At 42.1% G+C, this 27,056-nt stretch overlaps 4 protein-coding genes across 4 annotated transcripts; all 4 read right to left on the reverse strand.

Annotated features, from left to right (window-relative positions):
• Positions 1-1,379: 1,379 nt before the first annotated feature.
• On the reverse strand, positions 1,380-5,653 carry Pcdhb15 (protocadherin beta 15). Its single transcript, XM_087180641.1, has one exon. The coding sequence runs from the start codon at positions 4,300-4,302 to the stop codon at positions 1,918-1,920; it is 2,385 nt and encodes a 794-aa protein (XP_087036767.1). The 5' UTR covers positions 4,303-5,653; the 3' UTR covers positions 1,380-1,917.
• Positions 5,654-5,836: 183 nt separating this feature from the next.
• Positions 5,837-11,927, reverse strand: LOC147826690 (protocadherin beta-12-like). The gene has a single exon (XM_087180640.1). It carries the CDS (start codon positions 9,095-9,097, stop codon positions 6,707-6,709), a length of 2,391 nt encoding a protein of 796 aa, XP_087036766.1. The 5' UTR covers positions 9,098-11,927; the 3' UTR covers positions 5,837-6,706.
• Positions 11,928-13,024: 1,097 nt separating this feature from the next.
• Positions 13,025-19,963, reverse strand: LOC101697277 (protocadherin beta-13). The gene has a single exon (XM_087180642.1). The coding sequence runs from the start codon at positions 17,277-17,279 to the stop codon at positions 14,886-14,888; it is 2,394 nt and encodes a 797-aa protein (XP_087036768.1). The 5' UTR covers positions 17,280-19,963; the 3' UTR covers positions 13,025-14,885.
• Positions 19,964-20,087: 124 nt separating this feature from the next.
• LOC147826691 (protocadherin beta-7-like) lies at positions 20,088-26,096 on the reverse strand. Its single transcript, XM_087180637.1, has one exon. The coding sequence runs from the start codon at positions 22,512-22,514 to the stop codon at positions 20,106-20,108; it is 2,409 nt and encodes an 802-aa protein (XP_087036763.1). The 5' UTR covers positions 22,515-26,096; the 3' UTR covers positions 20,088-20,105.
• Between the last annotated feature and the right edge of the window lie 960 nt (positions 26,097-27,056).

Below are 27,056 nucleotides of genomic sequence, written 5' to 3' on the forward strand. Positions count from 1 at the left end.
TTTAACTCTTTTTTTTTTTTGGTACCAGGGATTGAACTCAGGACCTTGCACTTGTGAGGCAGGCGGCAGCACCATTGAGCTAAATCCCCAGCCCACACTTTTCTAAATTCTTCCAGCCCCTGCCTACTGCCCCTTTCAAAATCCACTTCCTTTTTTTTTTTTTTTTGGTACGAGGGATAGAACTCGGGTCCTTGCGCTTGCACGGCAGGCGGTGAAACCACTGAGCTAAATCCCCGGGCCTCAAAATCCACTTCTATATCTTTAGGTATTTGTTACAGTGGTACCCCAGCTACCAAAATCTGCATCAGTCAGGATTTAACCAGAGGAACAGAGCCAATAGAAGATATATACTAAGATTTTTTTTTTTTGGTACCGGGGATCGAACTCAGGTCCTTCCGCTTGCAAGGCAGGCGACAGAACCACTGAGCTAAATCTCTGTCCCCACTAAGATGTTTATTGTAAAGAAGTGACATCCAATTGTAGAAGGTGGCCGGACAGATCCAACACCTGTATGTCGGATAGTAAGGAATGGCAGGTTGGAACACTAAGGCACAAACTGAACCTGCTGTCCTTTGGCAGAATTCCATCTTAGGGAAGACTCATTTGAGCCTTTAAAACCTTTCAACTTCTTGAACCAGGCCACCCCAATTATCCATAATAACATTAAATGAGGTGATTAGCAACCTAAACTCCATTTACAGTTTAATTTCTCTTCATGATGTAACATAATATATTTAGAAGTTCTACCTAAAATATACCAATAAAAGAACTTAAGAATAAAAAAAAATTTAGAAGTTCCAGAAATTAGAATGTGGACATCTTTGGGGATAGGCATTATTCCTCAAAATAATTTCTCCAAATCATTCAATTCCTTCATCAACATATTCTTTAATAAATTTGTTTAGGGCCAGGGATTTGGCTCAGTGGTTCTGCCGCCTGCCTCGCAAGCACAAGGTCCTGAGTTCGATCCCCGGTACCAAAAAAGAAATTTTTTTTTCATTTGGTTAACTTCCAGGAGCAGCATGTACTACAATGTATTTTTAAATTTTTATCAAACAAAAAATATAGGCATTCAAAAGTAAGTAAATATTAGCATGCTGTAACATCAGAAGCTCTTGTAATTCCAGAATTTTGAGCTCACTTGAGAATTTCCCTTCAATAGCAAGGGACAATTGCAAAGAAAAAAAAATGCACCACTTGGTCATTTAGGCCTCATAGAACCAATTGGCTCTGTAGGAACTTCTTAAATATGGTCAATCTTTGTAACAGTAAAGCACCTGTCAAGCACTTTATCAGTATCACAACTTGAGTTAGAGATAAGGAAGAGCCCCCCAATTTTTCTACATTGATTAGATGATAAATAATAGTTGATGCAAATATATTTTCATGAGACACCATGTATTTTAAAGTAAAAGTCTAATGTTTACAAATGTGACACTGAAATAGTCTGAAATTATTCTTGTTGCTGCTTAATGAAAATCCAAATTAAAATTGTTTCAAGAGATCTTGAAAGAAACTGGACATGAATGAATATGAACTGATTACATCTCAAACAGAAACAAGGTTATTGAAATGTCACAACTGGGTTAAAAACTAAAGCCTTCTAACGTTTTAAAATAAAGCATAACAAAAGAGCAATCTTACATTTTATGTAGTTTTGCATACTGGGAAATATATTTTAAATTAGAATTATGTTTACTAGACGGGGTTAACTTTCTTCAGGAATTAATACTAAAAATTTAATCCGAAATATGAAATTTCCTGATAGAAAACACTACTAATAGAAATGATATACAGCAGACCAAAAAAACATACTAAGAGAGAATAAAGTAAAAAGAAGGATGAGAGATGATTATAAAGATAAAAAAAAAAAGTGAAAAGCAAAGCAGACAAAACTAACATACCAAGTAAGGAGATTCAGATGCCTAAATTATTCTGAAAAGCTGAACTACCATCTGACTTTCTCCCAGAATCTTGGTCCAGAATCTTGGGGAAAATAGGCTTCAAGAATTGGAACTCATTATTATGAGAGTCTCCCATCAGACACACCTCATAGCGGTAGCTGTGGGACAGGGTCCCCGTGCCGCTGACGTCCCCCAGGGGGCCCGGGAAGGGGCCCTCGGGCGCCGAGCCCCGACCCAGCGCGGCCGGCCCGCTCCTCCTGCACAGCCGCAGCGCCACGAAGAGCAGCACCGAGAAGAGGAAGAGCGAGGACACCGAGGCCAGCGCGACGACCAGGTGGACGGTGAGCGGGTCGGCCGGCACGCGCTCGGGCGCCGCCCCCGGCAGCGGCAGGTAGGGCTGCGAGAAGCCGTCCACCAGCAGCACGTGCAGCGTGACGCTGGCCGACAGCGGCGGCTCGCCATTGTCCCTGACCAGCAGCAGCAGCCTGTGCCTGGGCGCGTCGCGCTCGCCCAGCGGCCTGGCGGTGCGCACCTCGCCGTTGTGCGCCCACACGCTGAACAGCCCGGGCTCGGTGGCCTTGAGCAGCTGGTAGGACAGCCAGGCGTTCTGGCCGGCGTCTGCGTCCACCGCCACCACCTTGGTGAGCAGGTAGCCGGCGTCGGCGGCGCGGGGCAGCAGCTCGGTGCAGGGCGCGGACGCGTTGTGCGGCGGGTAGAGCACGAAGGGCGCGTTGTCGTTGGCGTCCAGCACGCGCACGCGCACGAGCGCCTCGCTGCTGAGCGCGGGCGAGCCTCGGTCGGCGGCGCCCACGCGGAACTCGAAGGCGCGCAGGGTCTCGTAGTCCAGCGCGCGCAGCGCGAACAGCTGCCCGGTGTCGGCGTTGATGGACACGAGCGAGGCGAGGCCCGGGTGCGGGTCGCGGGGCGGCGGCGGCAGCAGGGAGTAGGTGACCTGGGCATTGGTGCCTGAGTCTCTGTCTGTGGCGCTGATGGTGCCGATGTGCAGGGCGGGGCTGTTGTTCTCGGGGACCCACAGGGTGTAGGAGGTTTGGGTGAAGGTCGGGGCGTTGTCGTTGACGTCGGAGACCTGCACGGTTATGTTGTGCTGGGTCTTGAGCCTGGGTGTCCCCAAGTCGGTGACCGTGATGGTGATGTTGTACTCTGCTCTGCTCTCTCTGTCCAGAGCTCCTTCTGTTACTAGCCTGTAGAAATTCTCAACGGAAGGTTTCAGCGTGAATGGAATGTCATCCTGGATGGAACAAAGCATTCTTCCATTTTCTCCAGAGTCTCGATCCCGAGTCTTAAACAGAGCCACTTCTGTCTCAGGGAAATTTTCAGGAATAGGACTGGTAAGTGATGAAATAGTTAATTCTGGGGGATTATCATTAACATCCAACACCTTAATAGAAACAGAGCATTTTCCAGAAAGTCCCCCGCCATCCGATGCCTCTATATCTAGTTCATATGAGGATATTGTCTCAAAGTCTAGTAATTTAATTAGTCGAACTTCTCCTGAAAAGCTGCTTAGTTCAAAAGTTTTGGCTATCTCCTGAGAAGTGTAAAGGGAGTATGATATCTCTCCATTTGTCCCAGTATCTAAATCCCTAGCAGAGACCTTGACAATGAGGGCCCCTAAAGGTGTGTTCTCTGGTACCTGGACCTCATAGAGCGTTTGCGCAAACTCAGGGGCATTGTCATTAACGTCCATGACCAAGACATGGATTTTGGTTGTGCCAGTTCTCGGTGGAGAGCCGCCATCCAGAGCTGTCAGAGTTAATCTGTACTCGCTCTGCTCCTCACGATCCAGCTCTTTATCCAGCACCAGCTCTGGGTATTTCCTGCCATCTCCCCGGTTGTAGATGGAGACGTGGAAATGAGAGTTGGGTCCGATATTGTAGTTTTGAATATTGTTGATGCCCACATCCAAATCTTGAGCTTTTTTCAGAGGAAACACAGCCCCAGGAGGGCTAGTTTCTGGGATTTTCAGAGTCATTTCTCTTTCAGGAAACTCAGGAGAATGGTCGTTTATATCTCCCAATAGTAGCTCAGCTCGGAATACTTCCAGTGGTTTTTTCAGTAACACTTGGAAATGCATTACACAGGGCTCGGCTGGACCGCACAGCTCCTCCCGGTCCAATTTCTCATTTAATAATAACTTCCCAGTCTGCTGATGGAGATGCAAGCGTGGTTCATTATCTTCGGAGGCCACCCGGGCTCCCCGCTCAACTAGCTCTTCCACTCCCAGTCCTAGGTCCTTGGTCAGATCGGCCACAAAAGAGCCGCTCTCTAGTTCCTCCAGCACAAAATAGCGATGGGGCTCCCAGCCTGCCCGAGCCACTCCCAGTAAGAGAAAGAGAATGAGGACTTGCCTTTCTTTCCGCTCCCCACAGGCCTCCATCTTTCCTTTTGCAGAGGTCTATCCAGGAAAAGGGCTCAGCAGTACCTCAGGGAGCAATAGGACTGAGACAGGGATCGATGTGTCAGTTGGATAACCTCTCGGGATAGGAGGTAAGTAGGAATATCTGAAGACTTACTGGTCGGAACTTTATTTACAGGCTTTTCTCTTCCGCTGGAGATCTAGGGTTCCTAGCGTTTACAGAGGTCTCTTTTAAAGCCTTAGCCTGCAGCGCCACCATGCGTTGGTTTTTGCTTAGAAACGAATTGCTACATTAATACTATTTTTGTAGAAGTCATTAGAAATTTGGAAATTGTTTGGAGGAAGGGAGATGATTAATCACTAAGTCATGCAATCATAATTGTTCATTCTTGAAGAAGTACTGATCTCTATGTGCCAGGTTCTTGAAATACATCAGCAAACAACCTAGACATCTTCCCTACCTTCTATAGCCCATAATATAGTTCGGGGGTATCTGAGGGAAACTGAGCAGTGAAAGAAGACATGATAGCAATCAGTAATCTTGTAAAATGAATAACATACATCTATGTGATTTCTTAAAAATGTGTCATCAAAAAAGAAATTGATTCCCCTGGATGTAGATTCTAGGCAGCCTATGTACGACAAGTATTGAATTACATCAAGGAAAAAATTACAAGTTCATTCCAGTTAATGATATCCTTTCCACACAGGGTCAAAGAAGTATAACTTTATGAAAGTTTCTAAATATGAGAAAATTTATATGAGGGCACTTGTCTTAAATTTTTTTCTCTCCAGCACTTATCATCTGATATAGCATAAGTATACATATTTAATCATTTGTTTTCATCATTTATAAGTACTATAACCTTGCTTTTATCACTGCTACATCCCAAATATCTAAAATAATCCCTGGTACATAGTAGATGCTCTACAAATATTTGTCAAATCGATCAGAGGGTAAATCACAATTAATTAAAAAATTCTGATAGGGTTCTTCTCCAGTTGCAGTTATAGTTCTTTATATAAGTTATATAAACAAGATGTTGTCTTCTCAAGTACCTATGTCTATGACCTTTTGAGGAGTAATTTAAAACAACTCATATTGATCTAAAATGTATTTCCATTAAATGACAAAATACTGTGGCACCTCTTAACCAAAGAAATACATTATAAAAAGAAATAACAACAAAGTTATGATTATTCCATGAATAAGGCAAGCTAGAAACATTTTCCATGTCAAGGTTATTTCACACTAATGTTATTTTGACACTAATGATATCTAAAATCTCTTATGTGGCAGAATTTTCTAAGTATTTCTGTTAAACACTTTGAAAACTGTACCACTGAAAAGATCTCCCAGTTCTTCTCAAAATTATCTATTTTACCAAAACCTTCTGGTTATCTCTTCCGCACTATGAATGTCAACACCATTTTTATTGTAAATGTTATATTAATAGGAAAAGCCACAATAAATATCTCAAGTCAATAGTAAGGTCTAACCAATTCATGCAAGAATATCTAAACATAATTTTTAATAAAAATTCTCACTTAGCAATCTTAGTTGGAGGAAGTTTATTAAAAGAGCATATGTTCAAAAATCTAAGAGAAAGCAGACTTAGGGGGGAATGAAACATCTAAAATAGGAAAATTTACAATAAGGTTACCGATTTGGCATTGTCCTCTCTCAATGGATAGATTTTCTGTACTTCTCTCCCTGTATTTAACCAAATATGAAATTACTTTCTTGTAAAGTTTGTACCAGAGAGACTATATTATATCAGGTCTCTAAACCCATTAAAAACCCAAGGATCAGATTAGCCCAGTTTGGATTAGACTTGTCTACAACCAGCAGGCTGTAGTTAGTGGCAAAAGCCTACAATCTCAGCACTCTGGAAGGCTGAGGTATGAGCATCACAAGTTTGATTTCTGCTTGGGCAGCTTAGCAACTTAAGGAGACTTTGTCTCAAAAAAAAAAAAAAAGGCTGAGGATATAATTCAGTGTAGCTGTTCAACCCCCAGTGCTGGAGAGGGGAGGAGGAGGGAGAGAGGGAGGGGAATGGGGGAGGCAGAGGAGAGGATGGGAAAAGGAGAGAAGGCCCGAGGGAGGAGGGAGGAAAAGGGGTGGAGGATGGGGGGGCGGAGGGGGAGAGAGAGGAAGGGGGAGAGAGAGGAAGGAGGAGGAACAGGAAGAGGAGGAGGAAAAGAAAGAAAAATGTATACCTCTTTGTCCTGTTGCCTGAAATCACAGAGGGAGATGGGTCATATAAAATAAATATGGCTGTGACAGTACAACTCCGCTGAAGAGAGAATTTTTCAGAAAAAGATGTGGCCTTCTAAACAACAACAACCCTAAATGGAGTCCTAAAATGTTAAAAAAAAAAAACACCAAACTTTTATCTGGAATAGTCTAAAAATTTAACAATTGCTAATTGTACCCCAAACCATTTACAAAGATAGAATTTTCCTCCAAATCATTCCCAGCCTCTTCATGGTTGCTGGTAACAGACTTCAGAAACTTGAAATCGCTGGTCGCAGTGCCTCCAGTGAGACACACCTCATAGCGGTAGCTGTGGGACAGGGTCCCCGTGCCGCTGACGTCCCCCAGGGGGCCCGGGAAGGGGCCCTCGGGCACCGAGCCCCGACCCAGCGCGGCCGGCCCGCTCCTCCTGCACAGCCGCAGCGCCACGAAGAGCAGCACCGAGAAGAGGAAGAGCGAGGACACCGAGGCCAGCGCGACGACCAGGTGGACGGTGAGCGGGTCGGCCGGCACGCGCTCGGGCGCCGCCCCCGGCAGCGGCAGGTAGGGCTGCGAGAAGCCGTCCACCAGCAGCACGTGCAGCGTGACGCTGGCCGACAGCGGCGGCTCGCCATTGTCCCTGACCAGCAGCAGCAGCCTGTGCCTGGGCGCGTCGCGCTCGCCCAGCGGCCTGGCGGTGCGCACCTCGCCGTTGTGCGCCCACACGCTGAACAGCCCGGGCTCGGTGGCCTTGAGCAGCTGGTAGGACAGCCAGGCGTTCTGGCCGGCGTCTGCGTCCACCGCCACCACCTTGGTGAGCAGGTAGCCGGCGTCGGCGGCGCGGGGCAGCAGCTCGGTGCAGGGCGCGGACGCGTTGTGCGGCGGGTAGAGCACGAAGGGCGCGTTGTCGTTGGCGTCCAGCACGCGCACGCGCACGAGCGCCTCGCTGCTGAGCGCGGGCGAGCCTCGGTCGGCGGCGCCCACGCGGAACTCGAAGGCGCGCAGGGTCTCGTAGTCCAGCGCGCGCAGCGCGAACAGCTGCCCGGTGTCGGCGTTGATGGACACGAGCGAGGCGAGGCCCGGGTGCGGGTCGCGGGGCGGTGGCAGCAGCAGGGAGTAGGTGACCTGGGCATTGGTGCCTGAGTCTCTGTCTGTGGCGCTGATGGTGCCGATGTGCAGGGCGGGGCTGTTGTTCTCGGGGACCCACAGGGTGTAGGAGGTTTGGGTGAAGGTCGGGGCGTTGTCGTTGACGTCGGAGACCTGCACGGTTATGTTGTGCTGGGTTTTGAGCCTGGGTGTCCCCAAGTCGGTGACCGTGATGGTGACGTTGTACTCTGCTCTGCTCTCTCTGTCCAGTGTTTTCTCCGTTTCTAGGGTGTAATAATTCTTAACCGAAGTTTTCAGCACGAATGGTAGGTCCCCCGGGACAGAACATATCATCCTCCCATTATCCCCAGAATCTCTGTCTCGAATACTGAAAACCATAACTACAGTCTCCGGTGAATTTTCTGGGATTGGATTGGTAATTGAAGACACAGCAATTTCTGGAGCATTGTCATTCACATCCATCACCTGAATTTTGAGTGTAGATTTTCCAAAAAGCCCTCCCCCATCTGTAGCTTGAATGATTATGGAATATGATTCAATTGTTTCAAAATCCAAGGGTGCTGTTGACCTAACTTCTCCAGACTTTTGATTAATTTCAAATGTTTTTTGAATATCTTCTGAGGCATGAGAAAATGTATATGTAATTTCCTCATTTATTCCAGAGTCTAAATCCCAAGCTGAGACAGTGACAAGCAGTGAACCAAGGATGCTGTTCTCTGGAATCTTTACTTCATAAAAGGGCTGCTCAAACTCTGGAGAGTTATCATTAGTGTCTACGACCACCACATGAACCAAGACAGTCCCGGACCTGGGTGGGGACCCACCATCTAGTGCAGTAAGGATGAAGCTGAATTCTGGCTGCTCTTCATAATCCAGCGCCTTGTCCAGAACTAACTCTGGGTATTTCTGATTGTCTGGATTGACTCTCATTTTAGTGTGGAAATGAGAGTTAGGACTTATTATGTAGGTTTTTATGGTGTTGGTTCCTACATCTAAGTCTTTTGCACTTTCTACTAAGAACACAGCACCAACAGGACTATTCTCTGGGATTTCTAGGAGCATTTCTTTCTCCAAGAAGATGGGAGAGTGGTCATTTATATCCCTGATCTGAAGCTCAATTTGAAAAAACTGCAAGGGGTTTTTCATTAACACTTGGAAATGCAGCACACAAGGCTCAGTGGAGCCACAGAGCTCTTCCCGGTCTAGCGATTCACCTAACAGCAAATCCCCGCTATTTATGTCCAGCTGCAAAGGCTGTCTGTTATCATTAGAGACCACCTGAGCCCCTCGTAAGAACAGCTCACCCACCTCCAGTCGTAGATCTTTTGCCAAATTGCCTATAAACGTCCCGCTTTGCATTTCCTCCTCCACTGAAAAACTCCCAGGCTGAAGGTCTGCCTGAGATATTCCAAAAAAAACAAAGAGAAGCAGGACTTGCCTTGTCTGCAGAGCGCCTTCTTCTATGTTCTCCATAGCTCCTTCACTGAAGGCTTCCTGCAGAATGGCTTCAGCTCCACTGTGCAGTTTTAGGAAACGTTCCTTTTGGGCTGTCCACTAAATCCTCGGAAGTCTAAGAATTTTTAACCCTGTAAAATGGCTTCTAGGTTGCCTTTGAGGACTTGTTCTTTTCAGTCTTCCCCAATTTTGTGTGTGCCCAGGCTAAGTATCCACATCGTTGGTATAATTTTTTCCTGAGATATTATCCTGCAGCGCCACCACGTGTCTCCACAGATTCTCACAGTCTCTTCTGAAAGCTTCCTTAATTTTCATTCATATGGATGTCCTCCAGGGACAAATAAGTGATTACAAATATATTTGATTCTTAATAATCATTGTTTTATGATCTTTGTAGTTTGTGATAGTGTTGAATTTATTTTAAATACTTATTAAATATCCTTCTCCACTTTCCACACAACTAAATGTGTTCAGTTGTGGGGAATGCATATATATACAAGATGTGATTCCCGGTCACCAGGAGTTTGTAATCTTTCTGAGAAGGCTATAAACCTGAAACAAGGAGGATGTTACTGGTTGTCAAGTTGAACAAAATCCTGTTACTACTTGGTATTCCTTAGGTGATAAGCAAAAAAGAAAATGTCCATGCATCATTTCAGAAGTTCTCTCAGGGAGCATGAAACTGGATTAACTATGAGATGGTACAGATTGAGATAGCTGTTGTAGTACAAGAAGGCATTCTGTAGATTTCCTTAATAATAATGAATTAATTGTGAACTGGTAGAAAACAAAGTGAGATATTGGTGTTGAACAAATTATGCAAATCCATTATTTGATCTGAGTTTCTCATAATTTACAAGAAATATTTAGTAAGTACATAAATGGAAACATATTTTACTTTGAGACAGGGTCTTGCTTTATGGTTCAAGCTGGCCTCAAACTCGTCTATCCCAGGCTACACAATGGTAATCCTCCAGTCTCAGCCTCCCAAAGTTCTGGGATTATAGGCATGGATGTACCACTACACCCTGCTATGAAACATATTAGCTTCACTTAAAGCTGATTCTTACTCTTAGAGCTTGTTTCTGTCAGGTTTTCCAGATTTTTTTCCAGCAACAACTATGGTTAGTTCCCTTCTCTTTCAGTCCAGGTACCAAAAGTGAGAATGATTATCTTTGCCAAAGAGAACAAAATTTTATTCCGATTAGATTAACATTATGTTTCTGCTACTAAAGAAATTATTGTTTCAAGAAATATAGTATTATAGGTGGAGCTTTTAGTACAGAATCTTTGGCCTTTACCTTATCTTTTAAGCTTTGGATGGTTTCAGTCATAGTCAAAGTGCACAAACACTACATAACAAGGGAGACTGGAATAGATGCTAAGAGATCATCAATGATGTCAACTATAGGAAGCTTCACAAGCACAATAAGAATGGTTAACAAGTTAGCACTTAAAATATCAAATTCAACTTAGATTCTTTAATATATAAGCTCTATACACAGTTGAAAAATCAGTAAAGTAGAAAAGTAGGTATATAGATTACACACAATTAAACTTTTATTTAAAATATCCAGAAAATGACAGAAAAGAAAAAGAACTGTCAAAGACTGAATACACAAGTGAACACGCATGTTTTATGATGGAAAGCAGATATTAGAGCCACTGACTCAGAAGTTCCAAAAAATGGTTAAAGTTCCTGCTTTGAGACACAAGAAACTAGTGAGTTTGTCCTACCTAATTATTGTACATTTAGCTTAAAGAGTGGAAGAACCAGATCTATAAAGAGACTGAAGTAAATTAAGAAATAAAAAATGTTATTAGTTGAAAGTATGTACATAGGAGGCTTGAATTCTCTGTTCCTTTCTCCACCTCACAGAGACAGGAAAGTATTTCAGGATCAGAGAGAGAATAGACAAATCTACTCTTGGGCTGGGGATTTAGCTCAGTGGTTCCGCTGCCTGCCTCGCAAGCGCAAGGACCTAAGTTCGATCCCTGGTACCAAAAACAAACAAACAAAAAAAACCAACAGACAAATCTACTCTCTAGAGAAATTGAATGAGACTTTCAATAATCTGGAAGACACTGGCCGAGCTGGTAGGCATGAAACTAAAACCAGGAAAAGTAAACAAAACATTATATTTTGAATAGAAAAATTTCTAGTCCTTTCCTATGTGGTTCTCTCAGATTGTAGGACACAAGATATGTACCTGAGATCCACACACAGTAGGTACTCTAGCATTCTAAACTCAAGAATATGGAAGGGCCAAATTAAGTCTTAATCATGCTGATATTTGTGAGTTTTCAAGGCAGTAGCCCTGAACTAACATGGTTACATTAGAATGAAGCCCTGCCAACAACAGAACCTGTACAGTCACAAAAAGTTGATTGTCAGCATCTTGATATGGCACCATTTTTAAGTATGAAAATATAGCTAAAGTCACAAGGCATTTGAGGAGATGCCTATAACATGAAATAGGGCAAAAACACTGCCTCTATTAAAAAAAAAAGAATGAACATATATAATAGATGAAAATGCCTTTGATATGATTTGATTAATATCCTGAGAAATAAAATCTAAGAACAAATACTTAATTTCATAATTACTCTATGCCACTCATTGTTTTAAGTGTGTCGTATGCATTTGCCCATTTAATCTTAATAGCAATCATATAAAGCATATACCCTTTAATATGACAAAGATTATGACTACACCTTGCTAGTTTTAGAACTCTGACCAAGTCCTTATCTTCCCTGACTCTCATTTTTAAATGTATATATAATACTGTATAATGTATTTTTACATAATACATTATAAGAAATACTTATGAGCGAAGATACTATTTCTGTAAATCTATCACAAAATACTATGAAAAACGCTCAGAGAAACAAAAATAACTTTTAAAAATAAACATTTGTCAGTCAAAAAAACCTTAAATATAAAGATTGAATAATTAAATAGTCAAGAAAGTGTAACAAGAGGCAAAGAGAAAATAAGAAAGGAAAACAAGCTTGAAGTCTTATAGCGTCAACTCAGGAGATTCCCATGTATAATTTAGATTCTGGGTAAAGTGAGAATGAAGAAAACTTGGGAGAAATTATAGTAAAACACAATAAGAAAATTTCTCAAAATTGAGCCTAAAGATTAACAAGGAATGCCCATATGACTAGATTAATAAATAAGAGATACTATTAAGTTATTTTCAGAATGAAGGGAAAAGTTTTCCATTGTTTCCAGAAAGACAGAAAAAATGAATTACATATAAAGAGATGGGAATTAGAGTGGATTCAGTCTTCTGAACAGCAACTCTGCACAATAAAAGGAATGGTGTTTTTAAAATCTGAAAATCTAATTTTAAATTTTAATATCTAAAATTATTTTCAACCTGGAATTTTATCCCCAGTAAAACTATCAATCAAATTAAAAGAAAAGATTACTTCAGAATGCAAGGTCTTCAAATATTTTTACCTCCGTGGCATCCATTTTTAGGAAGGTATTGAGAGGTGTATGTTAGTCAAATATAAGAGTCAACAAAGGAAAAATATACTGGACCCTACACCAAGTGTTATGATTAGGATCCAACATTTTCCCCAAAAGGCTCATTGCTTTGAGAGGCTGGTTGCAGCAGGGTTTGGGGGAAGTGATTGGATTATGGGGACTTGTAATTCCATCTACTCATGAGATCATAATTTGAAAGCACTGAGAAGTGATGGAAACAAAAGGTGGAGCCTAGTTGAAGTGAGTGAGTAGATCATGGAAGTGTGAACTTTTTTACTATATTTGGTTACCTGTCCTTTTCTCTCTTGTTCTTTCCCACTCTCTCTGCTTCTTGGCTGACATAGGTGAGCACCTTTCCTTTACCATAATGTTTTTCCTTGCCACAAGTCTAAAAACAATGGAGTCAGTTGATCATAGATTGAAACCTCTGAAACTATGAGACAAAATAAACCTATTTAAATTATTTATTCTCAGGTATTTTGTCAAAATGGTGAAAAGCTAACACAACAGGGGATCGACACAGGAAAATATGAAAGGAAAATACCCCTAGTAAGGCAGCTCATAAAACAAACATTGTAAATGAAGTAGAAGTTTGGCTGAAAATCTGCAAGAAACAAACACAGTTAATAGTTATCTCATACAGTTTAATATTTTAAGGAGAAAGATGATATTCCAGAGAGATGATGTCAAGAACCAATAGCAAGGGCCGGGGATTTAGCTCAGTGGCTCTGCCGCCTGCCTCACAAGTGCACGGTCCCGAGTTCAATCTCCAGTATCAAAAACCAACCAACCAAACAAACAAAAAACCCAAAAGCAGTTAATAGAAAATTATGTAAGTACAAGACAGCAATTATCAGGTCTAGGAAAGTTATTTTTCCAGAAGGGAAATGTAATGATACTGTGCTCTTGTGTATTTAGAAGACAGTTTAGCAATATAAACTCTACTATTCAACCTTAACAATTATATTAGGAGAATAGAAGAAGGAATCTATAGTGATTATGTTTATTTGTTGGAAATTAAGAAATAAACTTTATTCTAGCAAGAAATTATTAAAATATAAAACCAAATGTCAAGATAAAGTAGTACAGTCATTATAAGAACTATGATCAATTTTAGAAGAAGCCACTCTGTAGAAGGGACTGGAGATTGAAGAAATTATTGTTTTTCTTCATAATTTCTAATTTACCTTGATTTTGAAACTAGAAAATAACCTTAAAACAAATTTATAAAATAAAATTAAATCTGGGGCTGGGGATTTAGCTCAGTGGTTCCAGCGCCTGCCTTGAAAGCACAAGGTCCCCAGTTCAATCCCCGGTACCAAAAACAAAACAAAAAAACAAAAAAAAAAACAAAGAAAAATTAAATGTAAATACTGTTCTATCATCCAATATTCTCACACACAATTTTTCAAAATGCTTAAAAATGTATACTCATTTTCATGCAGTTTATTACATTTGATTGGAATTATAAGACATGGTCTGTTTTATATATTAGCAAAGTGAACATAATACAACTAAGTGTAATTAAAGAAGCAACACAAAGATATTATAGAAGTACAATATCAATCACAAAATGATTTGTTTCATTTTATAATGAACACAGCAACAAAAAATTATGTCTTTAAATGCTGTGATTTAGAAATACCATGATTTCTAACATAAAGAAATAAAACTTTAGAATAAGATTTTTTTCATTAAGTTTATTGTATACAGTTACATTCATCATTGGGATCTTATACCTTTACATGATGTATCTTGGTTCTTATTTTTTCCCCATTCCCCTGCCCTCCCATTTTTAGAATAAGATTTAAAGTGTAAATGTGACTTCTTACATGAGGGAAGTGCAATAGATGGGTGGTTAGAACACGAAAAACATGGCAGAAGAGGGACTTGGGTTGTAGCTCAAGCAAAGTGAGTGCTTAGCATTTCCTACAGCCTGGATTCAACCTCCAGCACCAACAACTAAACGGGAGAAAAATGAAATCTTCAGTTCTTATAATTAGAAACAACAACAAACCTTTGTACATTAAAAGCTTAAACTCATTATTAAGGATTATTCATTATAAAGGATTAAAACCTTAAACTCATTATTGAAAATGAATGGCAATTCAATTAAAACTAGCCTCTACTGAAAAAAGGATAAAATAACATTGGAAAGCAATAAATAGTCGATGAAAATTTTAAACTGAAAATATAACTAGTATTGCATAACAAGTAGTACAAAACTAACTGATATGATAGTCTAGCACTTAAAAAGTATGTGAAAATATTAACAATTTTTAACTGAAAATTGAATCCGAAGCTATTTCAGAAGTTAGGATTTTCTTCACTATCACTTCCAGGACCCTGTGTGAGAATATTAGGGTAAATTGGTTTTAAGAACTTGAAATCGCTGGTCCCAGGGCCTCCAGTGAGACACACCTCATAGCGGTAGCTGTGGGACAGGGTCCCCGTGCCGCTGACGTCCCCCAGGGGGCCCGGGAAGGGGCCCTCGGGCACCGAGCCCCGACCCAGCGCGGCCGGCCCGCTCCTCCTGCACAGCCGCAGCGCCACGAAGAGCAGCACCGAGAAGAGGAAGAGCGAGGACACCGAGGCCAGCGCGACGACCAGGTGGACGGTGAGCGGGTCGGCCGGTGCGCGCTCGGGCGCCGCCCCCGGCAGCGGCAGGTAGGGCTGCGAGAAGCCGTCCACCAGCAGCACGTGCAGCGTGACGCTGGCCGACAGCGGCGGCTCGCCATTGTCCCTGACCAGCAGCAGCAGCCTGTGCCTGGGCGCGTCGCGCTCGCCCAGCGGCCTGGCGGTGCGCACCTCGCCGTTGTGCGCCCACACGCTGAACAGCCCGGGCTCGGTGGCCTTGAGCAGCTGGTAGGACAGCCAGGCGTTCTGGCCGGCGTCTGCGTCCACCGCCACCACCTTGGTGAGCAGGTAGCCGGCGTCGGCGGCGCGGGGCAGCAGCTCGGTGCAGGGCGCGGACGCGTTGTGCGGCGGGTAGAGCACGAAGGGCACGTTGTCGTTGGCGTCCAGCACGCGCACGCGCACGAGCGCCTCGCTGCTGAGCGCGGGCGAGCCTCGGTCGGCGGCGCCCACGCGGAACTCGAAGGCGCGCAGGGTCTCGTAGTCCAGCGCGCGCAGCGCGAACAGCTGCCCGGTGTCGGCGTTGATGGACACGAGCGAGGCGAAGCCCGGGTGCGGGTCTCGGGGCGGTGGCGGCGGCGGTGGCAGCAGCAGGGAGTAGGTGACCTGGGCGTTGGTGCCCGAGTCTCTGTCTGTGGCGCTGATGGTGCCGATGTGCAGGGCGGGGCTGTTGTTCTCGGGGACCCACAGGGTGTAGGAGGTTTGGGTGAAGGTCGGGGCGTTGTCGTTGACGTCAGAGACCTGCACGGTTATGTTGTGCTGGGTTTTGAGCCTGGGTGTTCCCAAGTCGGTGACCGTGATGGTGATTTTGTATTCTGACTTCCTCTCTCTGTCCAGTGGTCCATCTGTTAGTAGTGTGTAAAAATTTTCCACTGAAGACTTCAGTAAGAAGGGTAGATGCTCGTCCTGAATGAAGCAATTTATTTTTCCATTTTCTCCTGAGTCAAGATCTGAAACACTGAAAACTGCAACCACTGTCTCATGGGAGTTTTCAGGGATGGATTTGGTAAGTGTAGACATAGTAACCTCAGGGGCATGGTCATTCACATCCAAGACTTGGATTAGAACGATGCATTTTCCACCAAAGCTTCCAGAATCTTTAGCTTCTACATTGATTTCATAGAACTCTATTCTTTCGAAGTCAAGTTGGTCCATCAGTCGAATTTCTCCGGTCAAGTGATTGATCTCAAATGTTTTACTAATGTCCTCTGAAGCCTGGAAGAGTGAATAGGAGATCTCTCCATTGACTCCTAGGTCTACATCTGTAGCAGAGACCGCAACAACCAGGAAGCCTATGGGACTGTCTTCAGGGATCTGCACCCTATAGAGAGGCTGTTCAAATTCAGGGGCATTATCATTTGTGTCCGCCACTTCTATGTGGACCTGAGTAGTGCCAGACCGGGGTGGAGAGCCGCCATCCTGGGCTATGAGAGTTAACCTGAGCTCAGCTTCCTCCTCTCGATCCAGAGCTTTGTCCTGCACGAGTTCAGGATATTTCTTACCATCACTGCCTTTTCGGGTGAGGACCCGAAAATAGATGTTGGGACTGATTACATAGTTCTCTATATTATTTGGTCCAACATCCATGTCCTGAGCCTTCTTCAGTGGAAATGTAGTCCCAGGAGCACTGCTTTCTGATATCTTAAGCAAAGCTTCTCTGTCCAGGAACTCAGGAGAGTGGTCATTTATGTCTATTACTTGTAGCTCAGCTTGGAAAAATTCTAAAGGACTCTCCAGCAACACTTGGAAACGTAGCACACAGGGCTCTGTGTGCCCACACAGTTCCTCTCGGTCCAGCTTCTCATTTACCAGCAAATCTCCGGTCTCTTGATTGAGCTGCAAATGCATTTTATTCCCTTTGGAAATGACCTTAGCTCCCCTCCTGGACAGTTCCTTCTGCTCCAGACCCAGGTCCTTTGCTAAATTGGTTACAAAGGAGTTGCCTTCCCCTTCCTCCACCACAGAATACCTCCTGAGTTCCACTGCTCCCACCAGAGATAAACCCAGTAGGAAAAAGGAAAAAAAGACTTGCCTTTGTCTGCAAAGGAGCTTCCCACCAGTTTCCATTGTTCTTGTGTGATACAGCTTTCCATGAGGTGTTTCCCTCTGAACTGTGAAGTCCCCACTGTCTGAAACCGAGGTTTTCCACAAGACACCTGATAAATATACCAGTAATTTTTGAGTCCTTTTTCAGAGGACCCAGACCTCCTCTCTGTGGCATCCAAGTCTCCTGTGGGCTTCCAGGCTTTGCTGGTAAATTTTCTAGTTAACGGAGAAGCTGCAGTTCTGGCTTGTCCCTTCTTATCCTGCAGCGCCACCATGCGTCTTCACAGGATCTCACATATTTTGGGATGAAAATTGATGTAATATTCCTAACAGTTCCTGTATAGTATGTACAACTTGGCTGTGTTAAGGTTATAACACCACTTGTATGGTCGCTAACCTTTACTGGGAAGACAGTTGTCTGAAAGCTAAACAAGAGGAATGACATTGCTGCCATTAACCACAGAAATAATTACTAACTTTGAACCTTGCACAAATTATTTAACCTCTTTGCCTTAGTGTCTTCATCTGTAAGGAGAGGATAATAATACATACAACATAGAACTGTTGTGAATCCCCCACCTTACAGGACAGAAAACTGATGCAGAGAGAAATTAACCTCATAAATAAACTATACATGCCAACTAAGTAACCAAGTAACCAAGTCTTCATGAATCCATTGCTATGAATAGAAAAAATACCTCAGTATTCACACAGTAGAAGAATGGATGAACAGGAATATTTCTATAGAAGTTATCATGTCAAATGGTGAAGATGACTAACAGAAAGGCTGGAGAGTTTGCTTAAATAGAGATATAAACATGTGACATCAGTGGTGATCATGTATTTTGGGAAGATATATTTTTTAAAAATTTAACGCCTCACAGGATCAATTTCTAAAAGCTTTTAGTTTTGAAAAATTTTAAACCTCATAAAAAGAGTAATATATGAACCTTCATGTAGTCATCACTAGTTTTGACAATTATGATTTGACCATAATTCTTTATCCTTCTAATATTTTCACATCTTAAGAAAAGTGAATTTTCACTCACAAATATTTTATTATGCATTTCCTTAATGCTTTTGTGAAAACCTTAACTACAATGTCATTATCATGCCTAAGAAATTGGCTAATTAATTTAATGTTATTTAATATCATCTATATTCAAATTCTCAAATAGTTTGAAAATCATGTTGTTTGAATCAAGATCCACACAAGATCCCCCACAAATTGGATTTTTGGTAGATCTCAAGTCTTTTCACTGTATAAACATTCCTTTTCCCTTTTTCATTTTATTTATTTTCATTTATTTATTGGGGAAACTGGATAATTTTATCCTCATTCTATGAAAACCTTACTTCTGTGAGATTTTTTTTGTCCTTAGACTATGTCCCACTAGTGATGTACAACAATGCTATTTTTTGGAGTTATTGGCCCTAGTTTATAATGTTTGCAAAACACATACATACAAAAATATCTGAATACATTTTTTAGTGCTTGGGATTGAACCTAGAATGTCAGGCATGCTTGGCAAGCACTCTACCACTGAACTACTACAACTTCAACCACGATGATCTTTAAAGAACAGGCAGTTACATATTATCAAAATAAATAAAGCTTCTTAAACTCTCCAGAATTTCTAACTTTTAAGAACATATTTCTCTATGATATGACACACTTAAAAGCATTCCTTTTCTTAAATTTTTCTGATTCAGCAGTGCAGTATACTGAGCAGGAAATTAAAAATAAACCCTATTAAGCAGAAAAATGTGTTACCAATGTAGCTGTGGATGGCTGCAGAAAAATTTAGCAGTGTTGAGAATAATGAACTAATAAAATAGTCATAATTATGTGATATTCCTATAAACAACCATTAATCTTTTCTGTTAGATGAAAGTCTCATGTTCAGGACAGAAGGAAACAGTACAGGTTGACCTTTCACTTTAAAAAAAAATCCAGATTTGGTTAGACCAGCCCTTTAATAATAGTAGATGAATAATTAACCCATAAAAGCAGGGTTGTTGGTTTATGAGAAAATAAAACTATAGACTAATAGGAACATTATTTCTAAATATAAAAGAAAATGAGGAATATGATAGATTTCTTCTTTTTTAGGTAATAACTTGCCTGTGATAATTAATGACAGAAAAGAACGGAGCATTGGTGCAAGTTTACAGATACAAAATCAGACAAAATTAGCCGAGACACTGCTCTGTCATCCACTAGTTCGTGAACTTTATGAGCTTCTATGAACATCTATTTGCTCATTTCTTAAATGCCTCTCATCATAGGATTCTTCTTAGATTAAAAGTGTGTATGGGGCCTGGGATTTAGCTCAGTGGTTCTGCTGCCTGCCTCGAAAGGGCAAGGTCCTGAGTTTGATCCCCGGTACCAAAAAAAAAAAGTGTTATCATTTAGTAGATTGCACTTTAAGCATATTTGTTTGAAATAAAACATGACGCATATACATTTCATGTTTTGTGGAGGGTTCTTGGGAATGAGAGTGGATAATTGTGGGGCAAGGTGGTGAATGCTTGCAACACCAGATCCTGCGGAGGTTGAGAGGAAGATTGTAAGTTTGAGCACAGACTGCACATCTTAGACCCTGTCTGGAATCAGAATAGGCTGGAATGCAAGTCAGTGGTGCAACCCTTGCCTTCCAGACCCAGAGGCCTTGGTTTCAATCCTGCGGGGGGGGGGGGGGCGGGCTGGATTCTCTTTTATGCAAAGAAATTTATTCTTTGACTTTAGAACTTTTTTGTTAAAAATAAAATTCATTACACCAATCTAATATACGCTTCTAAGTAGGAATATATACACAAACGAAAGAATTATATTTTCATTCTCTATTAAAAATCGAAACTATTCCGAAAAGAGGAATTTTCTTCCACTTCTCTCCCTGTGGTCTGGGGTAGAAGGTTGGGAACAATAGGTTTTAACAAATTGAAATCGCTGGCCCCAGAAGAACCTCCCATCAGACACACCTCATAGCGGTAGCTGTGGGACAGGGTCCCCGTGCCGCTGACGTCCCCCAGGGGGCCCGGGAAGGGGCCCTCGGGCACCGAGCCCCGACCCAGCGCGGCCGGCCCGCTCCTCCTGCACAGCCGCAGCGCCACGAAGAGCAGCACCGAGAAGAGGAAGAGCGAGGACACCGAGGCCAGCGCGACGACCAGGTGGACGGTGAGCGGGTCGGCCGGCGCGCGCTCGGGCGCCGCCCCCGGCAGCGGCAGGTAGGGCTGCGAGAAGCCGTCCACCAGCAGCACGTGCAGCGTGACGCTGGCCGACAGCGGCGGCTCGCCATTGTCCCTGACCAGCAGCAGCAGCCTGTGCCTGGGCGCGTCGCGCTCGCCCAGCGGCCTGGCGGTGCGCACCTCGCCGTTGTGCGCCCACACGCTGAACAGCCCGGGCTCGGTGGCCTTGAGCAGCTGGTAGGACAGCCAGGCGTTCTGGCCGGCGTCTGCGTCCACCGCCACCACCTTGGTGAGCAGGTAGCCGGCGTCGGCGGCGCGGGGCAGCAGCTCGGTGCAGGGCGCGGACGCGTTGTGCGGCGGGTAGAGCACGAAGGGCGCGTTGTCGTTGGCGTCCAGCACGCGCACGCGCACGAGCGCCTCGCTGCTGAGCGCGGGCGAGCCTCGGTCGGCGGCGCCCACGCGGAACTCGAAGGCGCGCAGGGTCTCGTAGTCCAGCGCGCGCAGCGCGAACAGCTGCCCGGTGTCGGCGTTGATGGACACGAGCGAGGCGAAGCCCGGGTGCGGGTCTCGGGGCGGTGGCGGCGGCGGTGGCAGCAGCAGGGAGTAGGTGACCTGGGCGTTGGTGCCCGAGTCTCTGTCTGTGGCGCTGATGGTGCCGATGTGCAGGGCGGGGCTGTTGTTCTCGGGGACCCACAGGGTGTAGGAGGTTTGGGTGAAGGTCGGGGCGTTGTCGTTGACGTCAGAGACCTGCACGGTTATGTTGTGCTGGGTTTTGAGCCTGGGTGTCCCCAAGTCGGTGACCGTGATGGTGATGTTGTACTCGGCCCTGGTCTCTCTGTCCAGTGGACTCTCTGTTACTAGAGTATAGAAATTTTCCACAGATGGCTTCAGGACGAAGGGAAGGGCATCCTGGATGGAGCACATCATTTTCCCATTGTTTCCCGAATCTCTGTCTCTAACCCTAAAAATGGCAACGACTGTTTCGGGTGTGTTTTCTGCAATAGGACTATTGAGTGATGACATGAGAATTTCCGGTGAATTATCATTTATATCTGTTATCTCAACAACCACGGTACATTTTCCAGAAAGTCCTCCACCATCTTTGGCCTGAATAGTTAACGAATAAATTTCAGTTGTCTCATAGTTCAATTCGGCTTTAAGATGAAGATTGCCAGACGTTGAATTAATTTGAAACGTTTTGAGAATTCTTTCAGTGGCATAAAAAAACGAATACACTATTTCCCCATTGCTTCCCGTGTCTAAATCTCTAGCTGATACGGCGATAACCAGGGATCCCACGGGGGTGTTCTCAGGCACCTTCACTTTGTAGGAGGACTGCACAAATTCAGGGGCGTTGTCATTGATGTCTGCCACCAGGATGCGTACCAGGGTGGTCCCTGATCTGGGCGGAGAGCCTCCATCCCAGGCTGTGAGCGTTATATTGAGCTCAGGCATCTCCTCGCGATCTAGCACCTGATCCAGCACCAATTCAGGAAAGATATTTCCGTGCCCGTCATCATGCAGGTTAATATGGGAGTAGGCATTGGGACTGATGGTGTAGTTACTCACACTGTTGGTTCCAACATCTGAATCCTGTGCACTTTCTAGGAGAACTGTCGCCCCTGGGGTGTTACTTTCTGATATTTTCAACAGAATCCGTCTGTCTAGGAATACTGGAGAATGATCATTGATATCTCTGACCTGTAGTTCAGCACGGATAATCTGAAATGGCTTTTCCAATAATAACTGGAAAGGCAGTACACAGGGCTCTGTGGGGCCGCACAGCTCCTCTCGGTCCAGTTTCTCATTTAGAAGCAAATCACCAGTCAGCGGATTGAGCAGTAAAAATCCTGTGTTTTGGTCGGAAACAATTCTAGATCCCCGGGCTGACAGTTCCTCCACCCCCAACCCCAAGTCTCTTGCTAGGTTGGCCACAAAAGTGCCTCTCTCAGTTTCCTCTGCTACAGAATACCGCAGTGGCTCTGTGACAGCCCACGACATTCCCAGAATTACACAAAGAAATAAGACTTGCCTTTTCTGCACAGCACGCTCCAATCTGGCTTCCATTCTTTGGTCAGTTTCTCAAAAACACTCCCACTCGACCTCAAGCAGTTCTTGGAAATGGCCAGGACTAAATCCTTAAAAATGAGCTGGATAATACCAATTCTTTTGAGGAGAGATCTGCACTTTCCCTCAACTCCTATTACCCCGATTTCTCTTCCTTTCTAGTCAGATTTTCCTTTGATGCTGGAATCAGTAACATCCTTTGCGAGGGTATTTTTTCTCTTTTTAGCCAGCAGCGCCACCTTGCGGTTTGTGAACGTTATTCCCGTTGTCACTAATAGAACAAAAAGATGGCGGGCTCAGTACATTTGGCCACAGGAGTGATTTTTTTCCTGGTCTTTGCTGTTCCATTCTCTCTTTCTCCTCAAATGATCACAGTAATGCTAAGAAGTAAGAGCTCACACTCGTTTCCCCCTCTGATAATCTGAATTTGTAGAAAAATACATGTTATTTTCTTAAATCCAGGGGCATTAAACTCTAGTTCCCCACCCAAATGAGAAACCCCAAATATTAATTATCTAAAAAGCAAAATAAAAGACAAATGGTAGGAAACAGGGAGGTAGACTCTGTAGAGATGGAAAGGGGACCTGAGGAAGTGGGAGATGGGAGAATAAAAATGATCAAGATGCAATATGTATACATACTAGTTTCTCAAGAGGAATGTAATGATTATCACAAATATATACTAATAAAAAGGAAAGTTAAGAATTTTTTACATTTGCTTCATGACCAGTGAATCAATTAACTTTCGATATTAAAGTATTTTTTCAATTGAAAAAATCCTAAGACATGATGAAAATCGATTTCAAAATTGTTAGTAAAGAATATGAAAGTGATCCCTACATAAAAAGTAAAACATTGAGGACCTGTCATTTATTTGTATACTGATTAGCAATAATGAAGCTCCTACAACAGAATAAGTGGCTTTCTTTTCAGTTTTGTTGTGAATTAAGCAATACTCTCATTTTCAACCTTTTCACTCTTTACATATATTTTCTAGAATACTTTCAGCCCTATGACCTTCATGCTTTACCTGCTTTATGTATTATATAGAAATATTGTTCATATAAAGTCTTAATAGCCAGGATCTCTAATATATAATGGGTTACTCTGAAAGTAGGTCAGTCTTGCCTTTGTAGAGTGTTTCTCTTATTGCATCTTTATCATGGTCGATCTCAATTTGAGAAAAATACTTTTTTTTTCATATTTCAAGTAATTTTTACATTTGTTTAAATTATCCATTTGTTCTTTAGCTTTTTAATTCTTGAGTCCATGATATAACTGCAGTTGAGTCATGATGTCTTACTGTTCTAATGCAGAGATGGATTTGACATGTCAAGATGGTTTTAGGATTTTTCTGGTCCATATTGTACTGTGTTATAACTTCTTTAGTTTTGGTATTGAATTCTTATCCTGGCCTCAAAGAATGGTTTAAGATACTTTCCATATTCTTTCGTATAACAATTTTATAAGTAAATTGTTATTTATGACTATATGTGCCTTTTAAATTGATTGGATTTGATGGCTTCAGTGGTGGTAGACCTATGACTATCTTTTCTGTTTTGCCTTTGACTATTAATCTGTTCCAGTTTTCCTTTCAATTTTGTGGTTGCTTTCTACACTTGCTGCACAGCTATCATCCTGGAATTTCTCTTTGTTGTCAGTCATGAAATTCTCTTTGCCCCTTATTTTGGTTATATTTCCCATTTATGGGACTTTTTTTCTTCCTCTTTTTCCACTTAATGGTTTTAATAGATCACATTGTCCAATAGGTTCAGCTGATTGAATTGATACAATGTCAAGTGGCTCAGTGATCATATCTTTCACACTTGATCTTAGCCAAAAGGCCGAGAAGCGATGTGATCATATCTTTCAAATGCCTGTGTTTTCAGTCACACAGCTCCAGACTGGACCATTTTTTGTTCACTGTGTTGAGACATGGTTTTTTCTAGACTCATCCTTAAATATTATCTGAAGATTTATTTCAGTTTTATCCTGCTTTGTATCCATTCTGTTTCTTCTTTCTTTTTCTGCCTTGAATTACTCTCTCATTTTGGTGTCTTCACACAGTTTCCAGAGAACCATGTAGGAGAGTTAAATATTGTTATGATCTTAAATGTACTAAAATATCTTTAAGATATTTGATTGGAAGTGTGACTAAGTATAGAGTTCTAGGTGGAAGTAATTTTCTTTTAGAATTTAAAGTGTTTTTTTAAAACAAAGATCTATCTAAACCAATGTATTTGCTAAAAAGCTTGCATCTAATCTTATTTTTATCCTCCACATGTGACATGTATTTTTGTTTATTATAGTATTTTGTCATTATCCCAAGCATTTAAAAATCAGTGATGTGTTTTGCTTTAGGCTTATATTTTATCTATTATACAAGAATGCTGATGAACCATTTCATCTAGAAAACTATTTATTCTAACTCTAAGATGCTTTAAAAATCACTTCAGTGATAATTTCATTCTCTATTTCTCTCTCTCTCTCTTTCTCTCTCTCTCTCTCTCTCTCTCTCTCTCTCTCTCTCTCTCTCTCACATCTCTGCCTATGTCGCTCTGTCTGTCTTTTCCTCCTTATGCTCCTCTTTTTGGAATACCTGAAATTCAGATGCTGGACTTCTGATGTGGCCTTCCCCTACTTTTTCACTCTTGTTTATAATTTTAAAACATCTTTTGCAATATTTCCTCTGATTCATTTTCATTTTCAGCCATTTCATTTAGGTTTTAATTTCTTTATTATGTTTATATTTTCCAAGAACTCTCTTTTTAAAAACATATTTCTTGGATACAACAATTTTTCATCTGATGATATCAATAAGAAGTTTCTTCCCAAATATTAGTACGTCTGCAAACTTTCTGTTTTCTCCAAGTTATCATTTTTCTTTGCTTGGTTTTGATTATGTTTCCTTTTGGAAATTCTAGACTTATGTTAGGGCTAAGATGATAGGTTAGTGAATGGCTGGAGCAATATGATCAGACTGCTATAAAGTTAACTGCTTCTTAGGCCCTGAAAGCTTAGGCTCAAAAGCAGTAGAGAAATGAATTCAATTATTGGGACAAGGTCCTTAAAACCAATGATGTTTCCCAGTATATCACTGGCCTATGTCATCCATTCCTACTTTTAAAAAATTTATGGTATGGAAAGCTTAAAACTTCATTTTTCCAGGCTCCTTTGAATTGCTATTCTTTTTTTTTTAACTTAAATTCTTTTATTAGTACATTTTAGGTATACAACACATTTACATTTCTCATTGGGAACTTGTACCTTTACTTGATGCATCTTGGTTCTTATTTTTTCCCCATTCCTAGCCCTCCCTTCATCCCCTCTACCCTTCCCTATTTACCAAGACTTTATTTCCATTTCTCATCATTTTTCCCTTCCCTTCTTTCCTTTCCCCTGCCCCTCCCACTACCCCTACCCCTTTGGACTTTTTCTTCCTATTTTGCATTATCAATTATTCATTCTAATCATTGGTACATTTTAGGTATACAATATAATGACATTCATCATTGGAAACAAGCACCTTTACATAATCTCTCTTGGTTCTTATTTTTCACCCTTGCCCAGCCCTCCCTTCACCTCCTCCATCCCTCCCTATTTACAAAGATTTTGTTCCTATTTTTCCATTTTCTCATATTAATTTGAATTGTTATTCTTGCTGTAAATTAGATTTTAGTGAAATTTCTCCACCTGAGACTTAGAAGAAAGGCAAAGGTCATCTTCTCATTGTTTGGCACTGTTGAGCTTGCAGCCAAGACAGCATTCTTCTTTCTAGCCATCAGCTTCATTGAGAACTGGAGGCCACTCTAGTATCCAGATGTTCTGTTCCAGTGGGTAGTCATCAGTTTAGAAGGTGGGAGAGAACATTATGGAAGCACAGTTTGGTGGTTTCTGTAGCATCAGATTCTGCTCTCTGCACTGAGGATATGGTAGCATTTCTTTAGAAGCAGGTCAGAGCTGATCCTCTCACTTCTGTTTGTCCACTTCTTTCAGCGATTATATAAGCATGTAAGTCCCCATATAAAATATTTTTATTTATACATACACAGCCTTCTGTTTTTTGTCCTCAAGTCTAGTTTATATGTATTCAAAAATTTATACTTATATTCAAACTGTAAGGAACAAGAGGAGCTCCTCAGAGTTTGTAAAGGAAAATGTATAAAACATAAAATAATCAGGTAAGGCACTATTCTCTTAAGCTAACACATCTTTAAGAATAGGGAAAGATAATAAATTTCAGATGCACAATTAAGAGATTTAAGAATAAAAACATTTAATAAACTTACTGTGTGTATTTATATGTATGTTGTTATATATATCTCTATATAGGTATACTAAAATATAACATGGTCTGAAGCTGAATCATATACTGTACTTTTTCTTTTTCCATTATAACACAAGAAGTCAAAATTAGTTTAAAAATTCATTGTGAATAAATAAGAGAAGGGCTTACTGTCACAATTTTAAAGATGAAAGTTTGCTCACTATTCTAAATGATACATTGTTAGGTGAACAAAGCAAGTATTAAATCCTGTAAAT

Source organism: Heterocephalus glaber, unplaced genomic scaffold (genome assembly GCF_053883595.1).
Source record: "Heterocephalus glaber isolate CG9 unplaced genomic scaffold, H.glaber_assembly_v1.0 deba00001463, whole genome shotgun sequence".
NCBI classification, from domain to species: domain Eukaryota; kingdom Metazoa; phylum Chordata; class Mammalia; order Rodentia; family Bathyergidae; genus Heterocephalus; species Heterocephalus glaber.

Excerpts from the sequence above, each read along its gene's own strand:
- LOC147826690 (XM_087180640.1), bottom strand. The coding sequence starts at position 9,097 with ATGGAGAACATAGAAGAAGGCGCTCTGCAGACAAGGCAAGTCCTGCTT.
- LOC101697277 (XM_087180642.1), bottom strand. The coding sequence starts at position 17,279 with ATGGAAACTGGTGGGAAGCTCCTTTGCAGACAAAGGCAAGTCTTTTTT.
- LOC147826691 (XM_087180637.1), bottom strand. The coding sequence starts at position 22,514 with ATGGAAGCCAGATTGGAGCGTGCTGTGCAGAAAAGGCAAGTCTTATTT.
- Pcdhb15 (XM_087180641.1), bottom strand. The coding sequence starts at position 4,302 with ATGGAGGCCTGTGGGGAGCGGAAAGAAAGGCAAGTCCTCATTCTCTTT.